Source organism: Bombus terrestris, chromosome 15, assembly GCF_910591885.1.
Source record: "Bombus terrestris chromosome 15, iyBomTerr1.2, whole genome shotgun sequence".
Lineage (NCBI taxonomy): Eukaryota > Metazoa > Arthropoda > Insecta > Hymenoptera > Apidae > Bombus > Bombus terrestris.
The window spans coordinates 990,716-1,008,964 of record NC_063283.1 but is presented as its reverse complement, the minus strand read 5'-3'; the positions used below and the strand labels follow the sequence as shown (position 1 = coordinate 1,008,964).

Sequence of the window (18,249 nt, the reverse complement as noted above, 5' to 3'; positions counted from 1 at the left end):
TGAAATTTTAATAATACCATTTCTGTGAGAAGTAGCCGTCCATTTATAGACACAAATAGTCCATTTATAGATATAAACTTATTGTGCTTGTTAAATTATGTAATTGAGAGCACGATATAATGTTATACTATTAGAAATATTAGAGAAAGAAGAAACAAGGATATCGGAGAACATAGTAATCTAGAAATTATAATGTAAACTGTACTTACTGTCGAATACAAGCATCGAGATTGCAAATATAAAGATCAAACAAGACTGATAACGAATCTAGTAATTATGAAACATTTATAGTTTACACGTTCAATGTATTAAAAATAGCCGAAGCATAGCAGCTATCTGTTAGACAGGATTACGTACTATCATTACGTATCAGGGTACTTCATTTACAAAATATTTGTCGAAAAGATGGGAACAATATGAAATATACATAAGTGAAAGGTTATAGTAACGAAATAGAATAAGTAAATTGTATAGTTTCTTAGAATATCTAAATTCGTATTTCATTATGGTATCTCTTATTGGAGGAACAAAAAGCAGAGAAATGCTATTAAAAATTAAATTCGCACGAGTTATTCGAGGAAGCTGAGTCATTGTAAAAAAAAAAAAAAAAAAAAAACGAAGATTGCTGTGCAAAAAATAAGAACAAAAACCAAGCATTTCCTCTTTAAAGCTCTCAAAGATGATTTCTAACTGTTTTGACAGACATCGTCCAAATCTTGTCGAACAGTTTTACGAGAGTACGATTTTCATGATGAAATTCCTCATAAGATACCATATATCAGCAAAAGTAAAATACACAAAGTAAATTTTACACGATTGAAACGATCTATACGTTACTCAAGGTAATATGAATCGAAACAAACTAATATTTTAAAAGGAATTACAAATTAAGTACTTAAAAGAAATAATTCATTTTTCGTTGTCAGTTAATACACTCTTAAAATTGTTGTTACAATTTTTTATTAGTTCATTATATTATACGCATAATTTATTACATTGTGTATTAATAATATAATTGTTTTTTAAATAGTTCCAATTATATCTTAGAAATATGCGAGCTTTCCATTTTATTCGTTTCGAAATTTGAAAGCACGACAAACAAACGACAAATGTATATCATTGTGGTGTTTAAAATTTATGATACTAAACGTTCGAGCGGTAATAACTCAAATATCTTCCAAATATTTTATAAAAGTCTTATGTATAACGAGCAAATAAACATACATATATATGTTATCTCTGACGTTTAATTGGAATTCCGTGTGAAGAATATTTAATCTCTGCGCATGTTATCGTGATACATTTATGATGGCTATATTTTCGTGTCATGGAAACGAACTACTCTTTAGAAACATAAAGAACATTCTACGTCGAATTTTAACTTACCTTAGCAATTACAAAACGTAGTTATTCGATAAGAACAAACACATTCATATAAATTATTAAGCATCCTAGTTTAAAGTTTATCAGAGCTTTATCAATTTATATTTATTAAAAAAAATTATTTTCATTTTTTCAATATACATTTTAGAATTACATACCACTTGAACCTTAAAATTATAAAAACGTAATTCATTCTATCGTATTCTGTACCTTTTTATTTTGTATAAATATACTAATACAAATTAACACTATTATAGTGTATTTATAAAGAAATATGTGTGATGAATGCGTTTATCAGGCGGGAAGAATCTGTTTCTGAAATTTCGCGCCCGAAGCTGCGACGTCGAGAGGTCGAACTCGTTCCAATGTATTCGAGCCGTTGCAGTGCTAGCAGTCGTAAATTGTCTGTCCTCGGCGAAAGGGTAGTGAGGTATTTTTTCATTGTACCAGTTAACTCACATGCGATTTTCTTATTAATCCGTGGTATTAACAATAAAGTATTCAAATTCTTCAAATACAGTGATTCGACGACTGAACGAATCCTCACGGGTGACTACACCAAAGGGAACAAAGGCCGTATACGAAGATGTGTGGTGGTTTTACGTGCTCTAAAAATGCTTTGACGGCTTTAAACATCCTTTATATCGTAAGCAGAATTTCCGGAAACAAGTCTACGTACACCACCGAACTTTTGAACAAATATATTTCGTTTCAATCGTATTTTACTTTCAGCCTCGGATATTTTATCAAATCCTATAATATGCGCGCTACGAAATAATATTTTAATTGCATTTCTATATGGAAAATTAAATATTTTAATATCGTTATATGCATATAGCAACATCCAATTATTTTAATAATTAATGTAACTGCAAAAAATGTGATAATAATCATCATAAATGTATACACAGAATGTTAAAAATTATGAATTTACATGATATTAAATTCTGACATTTAAATTTTTTCCAACACATTTTTTAATTTTGCGATTTCTGAAAATTATATCTTAATATTTTAGGTTGTTGCATTTATTTTAATTGGTGTAGCTGTTTATGGAAGAGCTTCTGCATTAGTCACAAACCTTCCTATAATTGGAGGTATTTTAGCATGTGGTGTTATTTTGATTCTAATTTCTATACTTGGACTGATTGGTGCTGTTAAACATCATCAAGTTCTATTATTCTTTGTATCCTTTTATAGATTTACAATATGTAAGTAATATCATACTTGTTGGTATTATCATATATATTTATGTATGTAAAAAACATTTTGTACATAATATTCTTATTATAATCCTTAATAACATCCTTATAGTACATGCTTATTTTATTTCTACTGTTCTTAATCCAATTTAGTATCGCGTGTGCTTGCCTTGCCGTTAATACCAAACAACAAGAACAATTAGCAGAACAGGTAATATTAATATTTTATATACATCATTATTCCTGATAGTAGGACAAATATTTAGTTTATTAATTTTAGGGTTGGAAGCACGCAAATGAATTAATAGATAAGGTTCAAGAAACTTTCAAATGCTGTGGTTTCAACGGTACTGAAATCACATATATGAATAATTCAGATCCATTTATTGAATCTTGCAAAATTGTAAGTATAATTTAACACATAACAAATAAGTTTAATTTTAATAACATAATAATGTTTTAATTTTTTAGAAATATTGTTGCCAATATCCTACAAATACTGATTGTGAATGCCCATCTTGTATGCAAAAATTACAATCTACGATTGATTATGCCTTTAAATTATGTGGCAGCATAGGATTGTTCTTCAGTTTTACAGAGGTAAGGATTTATGAACTATTTTATATACCATATGTATTTGATATGTGCTCACTTAAAAAATGCAATGTTAAATGCTTAAAAGCATTACATTTGTTCAATTGTTTCACTTTGTTAGAGATAACAGTGATTTACTTAGTAAGCATTAACCTGTGAACCCATTGCAGTTTGTTGGTGTTTGGTTGACCGTGCGATACAGGAATCAGAAAGATCCACGAGCTAATCCTAGTGCTTTCCTCTAGTCTAACACCATCGCCATGTCCTCTGTCACCTCATATGATCCTCCTAATAGATGGTGGGTGGTTTCATGTTGTGATTTTCTATTTTATATATCAATTTTTAAGAGGATATTTTTTATCAGCCACATTTTATGTATAACATACCATCATGTCGCATTTATGTAATTCAATATATGTACTAGTCTTACTAAATTTAAAAAGTAATTTGATTGGTTTGTGGTGTAAACCATGTACATTTAATTTCCAGGTGATTGCAGCTTTCTTGGCAAAACGTTACAGAAATCAACTATATCAACATTCAAAAGCTATTTTTCCTTAATATACTTTTATTTATTTTCAACATACTTTATATCATTTAAATACAAATATTTTTCCAAATTAAAACTAGATTCTAATAAGTAATAGGTGAATTAGTTGTAATCAAAGTTTTGATCGCTTTGATTTGCATTTGGAAATATTAGGTTATTTAATAGCCAAGATATAATTCTTATTTCATAGTACAAATACCATCTTGCATATAATACTTGCATATAATTCTTGAGAAACTGTTGGTATTTCACTACAGTTTATAACGCTCAACAGGGAAAAAACGAAACAGCACAAATGAAACAGTTATAGATTTTTAGAACGGATAGATCACTAATAGTTAAAATGTGTGCTCTAGTCATCCATTTAGAACAATCGTACTAAGCCTCAATGCGCCTTGTAGTTTAATGTTTAGATACGTTTGTGCAAGCGCGTTTCTATAAAACTTTATTTATTTATGCAGCATAATTTATAATATGATTCACTAATTCTCATTATCAAATTTTTATTTTCTGTCAACAAAGCTTTTAAAAGAAATGATTTCAGGTATGTTCTAGAAAACGTATATCCTTTTATGTTATATCTATATAATATATATATATCTACATAAATTCTTCCAATTTAAATATCATAATCATAAATATTTTTCAAAATTATATTTTTGCATTCTCAATGCAATATACATTCGCAAATTATTTAATTTGTGAAATTTTCAAAATAAATATTTCTTTCTTGAACTAATCAGACAAATTTAGATCAAATTATTTTTTATCAAAATATAATGAAAGAATACATTCATTGTGTATTATGAAGTATTAATAGTTAATATTTCGCTAATGAATCAAACATTAATCCTACAATAAAGTATAACGTAATAATTAATAGAATTCTTTAATCTTGAGATATTATCATAATACTGCCGTATGTATAATAATGGTTTCAAAATCACTTTATTACCAATTTTTAATTTATAATCTGCTTCCTCTAATCTTTATACTTACTTCTTTCATTATAAGGATCTATTAAACTGTATTCCTAAATCTTATATGTAATGTGTTTAAAAAATATTGCAATTAAAGCTTTTGAATTATTCTACCTAAAGATAAAATATCATTATTTTAACAAATTATGCTTAGAAGTTTAAAATGTTCAATGTTTACGTGAATTTATTTAATTTTATAATTAATTTAAATTTTAAATAAAAAAACAATCATAATTATCTATTATACTTGAAATGTTAATTATATATTGCATTATACAATAAATATCTTATTAAAATAAATGCTTACATTGTGCATATTCACATCTGATTTGTTTTGTGCAAGCAGTAACATTTTTTTAATTTAAATAAGAAATAACATGATAAAACACATAAATTTTTTTAAGTAGTAAATAGAATTATTTAAGAAATTGACGAACAATTTAGTGAAAAGAATTATGCAGTGAAGATTTAATAAAAACATTAACCTAACATTCCAATTATTATATTCTTTTATTTTTATATAAATTAATAATTGTAATTATGAATTAATTATGATGTATACTTAACATTCGTCATATAATTTTTCTAAGTGTGGAATATCATATTAGAGAGTATAAATAAATACATATATCTTACAATAAATAATATATGCAATGATATAATTCATACATGTAATTATTTCGAAAGCGAAAACGCAATTCACATGATATGATGTTTTCAAATTTCGTTAGAAATCCCAAGATAATTTATAGCGAAAGCACAGATTGACAAGAACATGAATTAATGATATAGACACATGCATATTTTACTATCTTAAGTTTTTCTATATATTAATTATGATTATTTATGGTTATAAATTATATTAATTATGTTTAAAGCTACAAAAACATTAATTAAATACATTTCTTTTGAAGAAAGATATATTTACGTTAGTATTAATATGAATATGATATAAAAATACATAAACGATGTAGGATATTAAGATATATACCGGAAGAACATTAATTTAACACTAACTTAACATTAATTTAAAATGTTTCGTTCGATTTAAATATTTTTTAATCGGAATATTTACAAACATAATATTTATGTAGGAATATTTACAAACATAACAAATTATATGCTGCGATTAATTTCGACGAGTTTTAATTATCACATTTCTGGTACTGACGGTTATTGTTATTATTCCATCTTGTAATGTTTTTTCTTCAAATAAACATATATATAAAACTTGCAAATAAAATTGTCTACGGTCAATGATTATTTCAGTTACATTTTATTGAAATGTTTAGTAAATATATTTAATCATAATTATGTTCTATATAATTAAGCAATTAAATGAATTAAACTGAACTAAATGTGTGTATTATTACGTTCGTTTACCTGTTACATTAGTGATTATTTAATAAAGCGATCAATCGTGTAATTCTATCGATTCCTCGAATCGATTGTTCTAAATTTTAATAAAAATGGCTACTTCGAAGCACGCATGTCAAGTGGGTTATTGGTGTTGATAAACAAAGAATTTTAATAAAACGGCTACTAAAAAGTTTTGTTGTTGTCTGTCGACTTTTATCGATATAAAATTTCGAAAAATATCGGAACGGTGATAAAAAATCTGCAATTACGACGGAGTGTCAAAACAGTAGTGACAACGTCGAACGTGACGTTGAGGTTATGGACAACTTCGTCAAGATTGAAAAAATAGGGGAAGGGACCTATGGGGTGGTTTATAAAGCCAAAGATAAGTTAACTGGAAAGCTGGTGGCACTTAAAAAAATTCGTCTTGAGACGTACGTCGATTGTAATATTTATATATAAAAATTTGGAATCCTTAATTTAATGTATATCTTTGCCGGGTGTTGTATTGTTAGCATACTACATTAACCGCAAAATGGACATATAATACTTTTAATAACAATTTAAGTTACTAGAATCTGCACGATATATATTTCGAAATCTATTAAATTATTTATAGAGTCTATGTTTCTAATCTAGGCGGATACCCACTGGTATTATTTTTTCTTTGTTAGTATAGAATAACTAGTATATAACTAATAAATATTCCTAATTTTCATACTTGTAGCAAAATAATTTTTCAATCAATTTTTTGATTGAAAAGTCAATGTATATATTACTTGTATATATGTTGAATAAATGTACATCTAATATTTATAAAAGAAAACAATTATTTTAATTACTAATATTATATGAATTGTTTGTCTCATAATAAGAAAATAGTATTGTTTTGCTTTTTCAGTGTTCTGGATATTATATACTTTAAATATATATTCAAATGATCTGGTACCTTAGGTAATAGGTTATACTATATAACCCAAAATTGTTATTGAATTGAAATCATATGTTTCTTCAGAATGAAGATATATTTTTGTAGAATTAATAGTTTGTTTATCCTGCACACATTTAAGTAATTTGCACGTATCTATGGTTACAGAATTATTGTTATGCGATCATTCTTATTTAACTATATAAATAACTTCTGGAGATAGTGAAATAAAATACCATATTGATTAAGCTTTTGCTTATATGCATTGCTAACACATCTGCTAACTTACACATTGGGGTCAGCTGAATCTGCAGGGGCCACGTTACACTAAATTTTCGTAGCACCACATTATTCAGCTTGTCCCATTGTGTCATGCTCAGCTGGTTTTTAATTTTAAACCTTTTAATTTGTTTACCATATATGTAAATGGGATTTTCTTCTGTGTATTTGTTTTCCAATGATACCTATTTTTATACAAATTTATAATTTTATACTAATTACACAATTTACATACTGCACTTATTATTTGGATTTATTAAAACTCACTTACACATCTTTATTAATTGCTTTATGTGTAAATAAATGTATTTATTATAATTTTTTGAAGGAAAAGGATAACTCAATATTATAATCTATCATTGGTGATCAATATATGTAACTAATAATGTAATGTTAATTTACATCAGGGAAAGCGAGGGTGTCCCATCCACTGCTATTCGGGAAATATCATTATTAAGAGAACTTACACATCCAAATATTGTTCAATTATTTGATGTGGTAGATGGTGACAATCATCTTTATCTTGTTTTTGAATTTTTACAACAAGATTTAAAAAAGTTATTAGATTCTGTGAAAGGAGGATTAGATCAAGCTCTCGTCAAGGTATTGCGCAAAAAAAATTACAGTTGAAAATAAATGCATGCATTGTTCAAAGACAGGTCTCTTATGTTTACAGAGTTATTTGTATCAATTATTGAAAGCAATTTCCTTCTGCCATCTTCATTGTATTTTACATAGAGATCTAAAACCACAGAATCTGTTGATAGATCGGGAAGGCCACATAAAATTAGCAGATTTTGGATTAGCCAGAACATTTGGCGTTCCAGTTCGAACATATACTCATGAAATAGTAACCCTTTGGTATCGAGCACCAGAAATACTTTTAGGAACTAAATTGTATTCCAATGCAGTAGATGTTTGGAGTCTAGGTTGTATATTTGCAGAAATGGTAATGATAGTTCTAATAATATAATAATTCTGTATAAAAGAGAAGTGTCATTTATTTAACCGTTCCGACCGAACATCGGCACGCTGCGCCGCCGGAAGATTTAATAATGAGTTTACTTTTTCAAAACAGTCGCATTATTCTTGCAGGCAACTAGAAGAGCTTTATTCCCAGGCGATTCAGAAATAGATCAACTTTTCAGGATATTCCGTACGTTAGGTACACCCGATGAGAATATTTGGCCAGGAGTGTCACAGTTACGTGATTACACATCAATGTTTCCAAGGTGGGAACCTCGACCTCTAGACGAAGTTGTACCTTCCTTTGATTCCGATGCCAAAGATTTACTTTTGGTAAGATTCGCTTTGATAAGAACTAAAAATAAATATCGAATCTTCTTATGTTAGTTTTAATATTACATATTTTAACAGAAACTTTTGACTTACGACCCTAATCAAAGGATAACAGCGAAAAAAGGATTGAGTCATCCCTATTTTACTGGAGTTACATTAGTTCCACCACCACTGCCAAAGAAAACTTGATCTAGATATATTATTTCCTAAGTTACTACGTGTTTTGTAATTCTTCATACAATGTAAAACTGCCAATAATATAATTGTTAAAACATATATTTTTGGAATCTTATATTAAGCTGTATTTTTAATTCCGATATATTGAATACGTTTTTTAAAACAAAGATATATATTTTGATATGTACATTAAAAATCATTTATACATACTTTATTATGTATACGTTACTTTAAAAATTGTTATACCTTTAATTATTATTATTCTTCATAACAATACATATATTCTTGATAATATATAAATATTTTTTGTTCATATTATAATCTGCAAAATTTTATTTACGATATTAAGTGCTGTAAATATTACGTTTCTCGATCTTAATCAAAATACCACCTTTGTAATAAAAGATGTGACATTAAAATAGGATTGTTTTTATTAGAAAGAATTAGAATTAGAAATATGTACTTCAATCTTTCCTTTTTACTTCATCACTTTCACTTTCCCATTCTTCTTACAATAATTTATATTACAACTACTTAAAAGAGTTTTGCATCAAAATAATATAAAATCATTAATCAAAAAGCGCATATTTATCGACTTAATATTTCGTTCATATCGACTGGTTTGTTAGATTCAATTTACACAAACAATCATTCATAGTTCGAGGAAACTTCTTCTTCTGAAAGATCTCGATAACAAATAAATTTATTTTGAAATATATGAAACACTGTTTTAATGTGTAACACGTTCTGTTAATTTCGGTAAACTAATTTTAGTATTAATTTCAGAAACTATAGCAGTTTCTTGTGGTGTAGGAGAGGGTGCCAATTTCGGAAGCCGTAATTCTCTTGGCGATGCTTTTCTAGACATATGAGAGGAAGATTTGTCTGGACTCTTTAATCGAAGACTGTTAGGAGGACGCGGAGAATTAGGAGATTTCATTGCTTTGTCTTCTACACCTTTTACCGAAGTACCACTGGAAGGACGTGGGGAAATAATAGATTCCGTTGCTCCGTCTTCTGGCGATTTTAAGGAAGAACTACTAGGAGGGCGCGGAGAAGTAACAGATTTCATTGTTCTGTCTTCTGCAGATTTCAACGAAGAACTACTAGGACGTGGCGAAGTAGGAGATTTCATTGTTCTGTCTTCTGGGGATTTTAACGAAGAACTACTAGGAGGGCGCGGGGAAGTAGGTGATTTCACTGCTCTGTCTTCTGAAGATTTTAACGAAGAACTACTAGGAGGACGCGGGTAATTAGGTGATTTCGCTATATTTTCTTCGGAGCTCTTCGAACGAGAGTTAGAAGAACGCGAAGAAACCGACGATTTTACTGTCTTCTCTTCGGAAATTTTTAGTTCAGAATGATTAAGAGTACTCGGGGAAATAGGCAATTTCGCTGTTCTATTTTCCGGGCTCTTTAACCGAGGATTATTAAGAGAATCTAAATTTATGGGAGATCTCGCCGTTCTGCTTTTTATTACGTTTTTATCTTCTGAACTTGAATTCTGTTTGTTCCCATCTTCTACCTCTGTAGTTTCAAGAGGCGATGAACTTTTCCTTGGTTGTACCGTTTCAGGAGATTTAGCCAGACTATGTCTTACTGCTTTAGGAGTTACCATAGAAGATGGTGATGGTAGCTTTTGTGCCTTTGTCGGAGTACTTGGTGGTGGTTGTGGTGAATCATCTTTTGCCTGTTCAGTAGATAAATTGATATCTTCAACCATATTATCCTGAAAACCAGATTAATGCGTAAGTTAACATATTAAAAATATTATTATCGTTAAAAATAATTTCACTGTAAATTAAATTTAAATGTAATTATTAAGAATTTTGATAAAAGTCTCAAATTTATAATTAAAAAGAGTAACATCCGACTAATTCGCATTAAAGTGTTACTTATGTGCAGACTGACCTTAATTTATAAATGCGGTGATTAGCAGCGATGCTTCTGTGTCCACCAAGTATTACATGTGAGGGTGAAGTACACGCTGTGCTTATTGTTATCCATATAAGACAATTCACCGAAGTAACTCATTAAATATTTAAATAATCGAGAAATTAAAGCTAAAGAAAATCATTTCTATCTACTTAATATTTTAGTATTAGCATTTGTGTATGCCATTAACTACACCTGTGCTTTTATAAATTACGCTGCATGTGCTACAAATTATTACCGATTATTAAAAACAAAAAATGTGATAATACAATTGTGCGCAAAAACTTATTTCGGTAGGTTCTCTATTTTTCTGTTTTTATTCTATAGAAAAATTTAAAACATTTAATGGATATTCTCGTACCATGTATGAGATGGACGTTGTTTTTTTCTTTTTATAAAGAAATTTTGCGTGTAAGCAACATTTTAAGCTTCTAACGATAACAATTTTAAATTGCATTCTGCAAATACTTTTTCCTTAAACGTTATTAAATGTACTTTCAGTATTTTATGTTAAAACATTTACTTAGAATATAGGTGTATATCCACAGATGACAATATAGTTGTAATCCCATAAAACAACTAATCGCAGTTTTAACCTTTTGGGGGTTTAATAAAAATGCTGGGAATATAAATTTAAAAACAAAAATATTATTATAATGGCTCTCTTGTTATGTCTGACAATATGTCGAATATTCGTTATACAATAATATTCGTATGAAGTGTGATTATTCGTAACAATTACGGCAACTTAGTATTATGTATCTAATTTTTGTGAATCATCGGATAATGAATCAAGTTGAAATACGTACTAATCAGTATATGGAAGCAATAAAGTATAAATAATACTTGATATATACCTTTTTAGCATAGATTGTATGAATTTTTCAAATGTCGTATGATAGTGAGAGAAAGAGAGAAAGAGAGAGAGAGAGAGAGAGAGAGAGAGATTTCTTTGAAATTATTTGCAATATTTCAGTTATTTTGCTTTTCCCATCGACGTTTTACTTTATTATTGATTCTCATTTTTCAACTGACTGTAGATCAGTTGTAGAATCTAAGTATTTATTCTGATGTATACAACAAATAGAGATAGTTTACGTATCTACAGTAACGATTACGAATTTATCGTATTCTATCATTTAAATACAATATGAAACGTATTCGATGCAACCGTGTGAAATATTTTTTTCTCACTCGATGCATTGAATATGATTGCCCATTGTATACGATTCTAATATCATTTGTATTTCTCTTGTGTTCGACTTTTCAACGGGGTTGCTCTACCGATCTACGTAGAGATGACAGCAACTTATTCCACGGGATAAGTTTCTTCAGAAGCCGGCAGTTCCCAATAAATCGACGCTCGACGCCGTAAACTTCGTCCATTAGAGATCCATATCTTCGAACTCTGTTTTTAATATGCATCGTTTGAATTTACCGCGAGAAAGCTGCTCATAAATTCAAGCACAAATCGGGTGAGTCATAATTGGTTCGCATTAAACTCTTTCTTCTTTCGCTAGAATCGAGCATACGATTTATATACACGAGATGCGAATGCCGTAGAATAGTTTTCTCTAACGGATAAATTTCCGATAGACAGAATGTAAATTCGGTAATGGAAAAATCGTACTTGATTTAACTCTCGAACATCAAGATGAAAGCAAAGTAAGAGTGGATTACATGGTGCGTAAAATGATTTGAGTCTTATAGCGTGCTGCTAAGCGATAAATCTATACATGTATCAATAAATAGAAGGAAAAATTATTGAAAAGTTCGATACTTATAAACTTTCTTAGCCTTAATAATGAATGTTACGGTAAAATTGATTTCCCTTTGATATTTCAAGAGTTAAAACAAATTGATTCAGTTTAAGCGATGGTTAATGAAAAATGCTAGAAACTATTCAAATACATTATACAGAGTGTATCACAGAAAGTGTTACAAGATAATTCCTCTAAAATTACTACGATTAACAAGAAAATCTGTTCTACATATATTTGTTATGGAATCTTTTGGATAGCGAAGAGAGACTTTCCGTGTTAAATTACGCAAAATATAGAATAATGTTTTATCCCAAATTAAATCTATTTGGAAATGCAAAAACTGTACGTTATTTCATTAAAAACTAAAGTGTAGAGTCCTCTTTTTAACTCGCTAAATAAAAAATTAAATAATTTAATTAACAAATCAGAGAAGAAATATTTTTTCTCGTTTTCTTTAGTAGTTTTAAAGGAAACAACTCGTAATACTTTATCCTATACACCTGATATAGATATACCATGTACAGAGTGCATACAAGAATCTCATTTTTATGATAAAAATGCATTGTCCAAATACACAAAGAATATATATCAAAAACTTGACGTAGAATGTGTGTATATTTATGTGTATATTTTAAACTTAGTAGTTATAATCATTCAATGAACGTACACTCCGTACATGTTTTCAACAGTGTTTCTTTGTGGTGATGCACAAAGGAAACAAAGTTTTTAATTGTTAATATTTTCTTCATTTGTATAATCTTATGACAACATGCGATTAATATCATCACTTCGAATTAATTGATGTTTCTTCAGTATGTCGGTATGTGAGGATAAAATTAATAATCCGTGCATCACCGCATTTTGTCTTTATACTTCAATTGTTTTATATGTAGAGCACGTATCCGTTTTCTTGAATCCGGGAGTAGGCGAGTTTACGTAAACCTTTAATATTAGATTACATTTATAGCGTTTAATTATATTTCCTATGTGACAATGTAATTACAGCGTTTTGCATTTATCTATTATTTCATCCTCACCTTTTCATTCGCAATATTCTTCCTTTTCATGTTATCACCGCCGATTTCGAATTTTATACCTTTTCACGTAGGCTGAGATTAATTTTATCGCGAAGCTTGACTTTATTTCAACTTTAGACATCTTTTCTACGATATTAGTTAATTTTAGCGGATTATCGACTGCCGCATTTTCTACTTTCCTCTCGTTTTTCTTTCACTTTCCTTTTCTACCGCAATTTCGAAATCGAATATATCGTAACCGTATTTATCTATGAATACTAATGTTAATCGAATTATATGTACGTTACACAGATTTATGAACGCACCATAAAAAAGCTAAAATAGAATTCAATTAATCGTATAAGTAGCTCTATGTCTTAGCATTAGTATTATGGTTAAAATTATTTATTAATCAACGTTATATTTTGCTTTTCGTTAGCATAGCACATCCAAAGCCTCGTTTAGTACGACAGTTAGCTATTTACACTGTAGCTCGAAAATTCGCGTTTCCTTATTCTCGTAGGTTTAACAAAAATACACCTACTCTCGGTCTCGTGAATTACGATATCGATCGATTCGAACAACGAGTCTGACATTATGCGATCGTAAAATTGTTCTAATTGCCGTGCTAGTGTGAAACCGTGTTCTATGTGACCACTAAAAATGAGAATTCATTCATTTAAGTAAACTTAAACGTATCACGTTATCGCATTTCCTTTTCAGATCGGAAAAATGCCTTTAGAAACGTTCGCGCCTTAAAATGATTCTTATCGCAATGTATAAGATATAGCAAACAATTGTATAGTATTTTGCGCTCTTATCGTCGTAGGTGTCGTCGTATCCGTGCAAATCTCAAATAAGGGAAGCATCGTATCCTTCGTTCGAGTATCTGCTTATATGTAATATGTAAGTTTACGGTGAAATCGAAGTATCTGCATTTTTATAAAAATTCGAAGAAACAGGTGTGATAATTAGTAAACTGTTCCGATGTGTTGGACAATTACGCCACGACAAGTATTACAATGACGTACGATTAATGTAATCTGTGTTCGGCCGTATGAAAAGTTTTGAAAACACATTTTTTCAATCTGAAAAAGTGTCGCAAATTATCTGAAGTGGATAAATGCGTTAACAAGGTGGGGGAAATTATTTTGCCGGTGATCGTAGCGTTATACGCCAGACACGTATACACATCGTATACGTTATCGATCGTGTAAAAGCACATAGCGACGAGGAAAAATACCCCTTTGCCTTTTGCGCTAGTTTTCATCGATTAAACGCCAGAACTCCGTGCGAAAAACTCTGTCCCCGTATGGCACGTAAAAAGTCTCCCAGTCATCGTTGACTCCGGACGACCATGATGTTAAACGCGATGTCAAATAGAGCCGGATCTGTTTATTAATCTTAAATCTTTTATTAATTGATTGAAAATCATATACGATACGCTTGCGAGAGCGTTACGATGAAATGAATTCGCACGACTATATATATATTCCTTCTTCGTTTCTACGCGCAACGTTTCGACTCCATCGAACAACGGGTCAATACCGGCCGTTCGATTCGGTGATCGAGGAGGGAGAGATTACGGATGATGATTAATCAGACGCAAGTGACAAGGAAATCGGGTCTAGCGGTCGAGTTTTCGTGATCTAGCATTCCTGGTTGAGGTTCTCGTCCGATGTAGGCAGACCGTTCTTGCCGGCGGCGACCGTGCCAGGGGGCACAGGGCTCTGCGGGCACAACACATAGGATTAAGGTGGCCCATTAACCTCCGCGTTACAACCTTGCCAGCTCATTCTAATCTGGGTCACGTTAAACCTTTGAAGCAGCGCACATTTTCCTCTTTGTACCAACTGTTATGTATCTATCACCGATTTGTCATAAATCATTCACGAACTATACGTACATACGTAACACGCGTAACATGTATTAAGGGTGTCGACCAATGCCTTCGCGATATAATGTATCGCAAAGAGCGTAATCGTTTGTGCCAATCGGCTGTATAAAATAATATACCTGCATAGACACAATTGAAAATGTGCTTCAAAGGATTAAGCAACCATTACATCTTTTTATTACAAGTTTTAGATATTTAAACTTTCTTTAGTTTTATTAGTTTAATTATATTAGCTTTTTTCTAATGCGTAGTCTTGCAAAATTTAACAGATCGTAGTTCACAAACGAAGAAAAACGTGTTGCCTCAAAATTATTTCGCAACGTAGTATGAAATTATTCCATGAAGTACAAACGTCGTATATAAATAATCGGAATTTATTCATTTGTATTTGTTGTCATCGTAAAAATGTTAGAAACGTAAAATAGAACTTGAAACTAGCGAATGTCATTTTGGTAATAATTCTTTGTCATAAAGTGTAAAATCATAAATGTTGGATAAAAAATTGCTGAGAAGCATGCAACGCGTGTTGTCAAGCTTTTTTCGTGACAGATGGTGCAAACGAATGTGACACGACAAACAATCTCGAGAAAAAAGTTGTAAGATTCCGAAATGTTATAAAACCGAGAAAGTTCTTCCCAAAATTTATCGAACTAATCCGTTTGATGATCCCAATCTTTGAATATAAAAATTATAACTGCCACATTTCGTTTGAAATAAGATAATTATTCTCGAGATTTTGTAATATGAAACATACCTGGGATCCACTGCCACAGAGGCTTTCAGGATTAGTTCCCGACTGTCGAAGATAATCCCTATCGTTGAAAATTTTCTTGTCACCGCCACCTGGCTTATGCTTCACGTTATCCAAGGAGCCAACTTTACTCTCAGCTTTGATATCAATTTTTTGGGTTTGGATCTGAAAGTAACATTAGAAGAATCTTGGTTATTCTTTAATGCTTATTTATTGTAGGAAATGATGAATAAATGACAATGTAGATTTTGAAATTAGAATTTTAGTTATTTGTCGATAACGTAATTAATTAGATATATAAAAATGTATAAACATATCCGTGTTTGGAAGATTTAAAGAAAAATTGAACTTATAAATTTATCTTGAATTTAAGTTCCATTCTCGTTGAAGCCTCTTCGCATCGTGCTCTCTAAACTAACGATTTGATTTCTGCAACGAACATTTATACTAATCTCAAAACATGCAGAAACATGCTTTAATCCCTATAGATTGAATTTACTTACTGCTAAAAAAAAAGAAAGTTAAAATTTGACAGACTTGCTTCGTATATTTCGACAAAACACAAAAGCGACAAACATTAGTTGAAAACGACGAATCATTAGTTGTCAGTCGAATCGATTAGTTACTCCCTTTTACAATTTTGCGATTTACAGTCCAGATTATGGATGTGGGTTTCGTTTTGATATCGATGCAATGAGTAGCTACCTCTGGAGAGGATAACTAACATATCGTGTCGTGAAATTATTTAATATACTTACGTCGTTATTCGAATCCTGAGGCGTCTTAGGTGGTGTTGCCGATGACTGAATACCAACAAACAATAATGACTTGTTAATAACGATGGGTGACAATACATGCGACAACAAAAGGAAAGTCGTACGCCAGAGCAGAGGTTGAAGTGTTTTTCTTCTTTTTTTTTTTTTTTTTTCTTTTGCCAATCAGACAGTCCCAAAGGATCCACATTTGAAAAAGATACTTTATTGTGATATTCAAGATTTCTTCGCATCAAGATAAACGGACAAATTAACAAAGGCATAGTGCGTAAAGTACCTACGTTCGACAATTATCTCAACTAGTCGAACACATAATTTTGTACGACGAAGAGTAATTTATGAAACAAAAGGTATTTCCGAGTCTGTCCTCAAGAAGAAAAGAACGATTTGTTTATTTATAACAAGAAATAATCTTTCTTGATGCTAGAATTCTCGCTTTCTGTAACTTTTGAAAACGCTAATTTCTTTAAGTAATGTAAAATGTACAATGTAAATGCAAGTCTACATTAACATTCTCTACATGCAACGACTCAATCAGAATCGAGATAAATAACTTTCCAGTCGAAATCAATCTGCCACTCTCGCGACACGATCCAAATGAATAGCTACGATACTATTTGATTACGAATAGACAAATGTTGAAGTAAAATGCAAACATTTAGTTAGAAAAATGATTCGTCACTACGATAACACCAAACGCTACAAACGGGTAATGTCAAGCGAAGTACGTGATAACCATTGGCTTGAAAATTTGGAAATGTACATATAAGTTTTCAAATACATCCGTCTCTATAATAGCTTCCATTAATTAGTTACGAATATAAGATAAAACACAAACATACGTTTCTTAATAAATTATGATTATATAGTACAATATAAACTCATGGAACAACTTGAGTAGGAGAATTTTAGGTATTGAATGAATGACTATGGAGACATACAGCTGTTAATCGAATTACAAACACGCTAAAATAAGTTTCAAACGAAAATAAAAGATTCACTGAAGAATTTACGAGTATCTGTGCTTGGAAGAGTAGTCGTCATTCCTAAAGAAATATATTTCAAACTGAAATTCTTACTTTAACGCTACCACCGCCAGGAATGTGTTTGGCATTGTCCTTGGAGCCAACTTTTGGTTTTGCTTTATCTTTGAAGTCGAGCTTCACTGTTTCTATTTTCTTGTCACCACCACCAGGCTTGTACGTTGCATTTTCCAATGAACCGACTTTTGGTTTCGCATTCCATTGAAGCTTCATCTGAGCGATCTATCAAGGAATAGTTAAAGGATAATAATTTTTCAATGAAAATACAGAAAAAAAGAAGCAATATATTTTAGATAAAGGGATTATAAACCATGCCATGA

General features: G+C 30.4%; 3 protein-coding genes across 8 annotated transcripts in view; 2 read left to right on the top strand and 1 right to left on the bottom strand.

Annotated features, from left to right (window-relative positions):
* The first annotated feature begins 1,664 nt into the window (after window positions 1-1,664).
* On the top strand, window positions 1,665-3,995 carry LOC100643956 (tetraspanin-13). Of its 2 annotated transcripts, XR_007226587.1 has the most exons (8): window positions 1,666-1,813; window positions 1,904-2,029; window positions 2,402-2,569; window positions 2,698-2,796; window positions 2,866-2,988; window positions 3,057-3,185; window positions 3,350-3,477; window positions 3,669-3,995. XR_007226587.1 is itself a non-coding variant. In XM_003400953.4 (7 exons), the coding sequence occupies exons 2-7, from the start codon at window positions 1,970-1,972 to the stop codon at window positions 3,738-3,740; spliced, it is 651 nt and encodes a 216-aa protein (XP_003401001.1). In that variant the 5' UTR covers window positions 1,665-1,813; window positions 1,904-1,969; the 3' UTR covers window positions 3,741-3,995. The 2 variants fall into 2 exon arrangements, 1 of the variants encoding a protein (XP_003401001.1); XM_003400953.4 differs by lacking the exon at window positions 3,350-3,477 and having other exon boundaries at window positions 1,665-1,813.
* Window positions 3,996-6,164: 2,169 nt separating this feature from the next.
* On the top strand, window positions 6,165-8,850 carry LOC100643829 (cyclin-dependent kinase 2). The gene is made up of 5 exons (XM_003400951.4): window positions 6,165-6,502; window positions 7,683-7,878; window positions 7,952-8,224; window positions 8,371-8,574; window positions 8,653-8,850. Exons 1-5 carry the CDS (start codon window positions 6,387-6,389, stop codon window positions 8,761-8,763), a joined length of 900 nt encoding a protein of 299 aa, XP_003400999.1. The 5' UTR covers window positions 6,165-6,386; the 3' UTR covers window positions 8,764-8,850.
* A 357-nt stretch (window positions 8,851-9,207) lies between these two features.
* The window catches only part of LOC100643713 (microtubule-associated protein 4), a 34,062-nt gene continuing 25,020 nt past the window's right edge, over window positions 9,208-18,249 (bottom strand). For 3 of the 5 annotated variants that reach the window (XM_048412783.1, XM_020866821.2, XM_020866819.2), the window contains 4 exons: window positions 17,966-18,151; window positions 16,872-16,916; window positions 16,117-16,278; window positions 11,315-15,195 (listed from right to left, as the gene is read on the bottom strand). In XM_048412783.1, the coding sequence (XP_048268740.1) occupies window positions 15,115-15,195; window positions 16,117-16,278; window positions 16,872-16,916; window positions 17,966-18,151 (474 nt within the window). In that variant the 3' untranslated portion in view covers window positions 11,315-15,114. Of the gene's footprint in view, window positions 10,481-11,314; window positions 15,196-16,116; window positions 16,279-16,871; window positions 16,917-17,965; window positions 18,152-18,249 lie in introns of those variants that run through there. The other 2 variants (XM_048412784.1, XM_020866820.2) reach the window with 2 other exon arrangements.

Coding starts and splice junctions, on each gene's coding strand:
- LOC100643956 (XM_003400953.4), top strand. CDS start 1,970: ATGTGTGGTGGTTTTACGTGCTCTAAAAATGCTTTGACGGCTTTAAAC. Junction 2,570..2,697: donor ATCAAGTTCTATTATTCTTT/GTATCCTTTTAT, acceptor ACATCCTTATAG/TACATGCTTATTTTATTTCT. Junction 3,186..3,668: donor TGTTCTTCAGTTTTACAGAG/GTAAGGATTTAT, acceptor TTTAATTTCCAG/GTGATTGCAGCTTTCTTGGC.
- LOC100643829 (XM_003400951.4), top strand. CDS start 6,387: ATGGACAACTTCGTCAAGATTGAAAAAATAGGGGAAGGGACCTATGGG. Junction 6,503..7,682: donor AAAAAAATTCGTCTTGAGAC/GTACGTCGATTG, acceptor AATTTACATCAG/GGAAAGCGAGGGTGTCCCAT. Junction 8,225..8,370: donor GTTGTATATTTGCAGAAATG/GTAATGATAGTT, acceptor TTATTCTTGCAG/GCAACTAGAAGAGCTTTATT.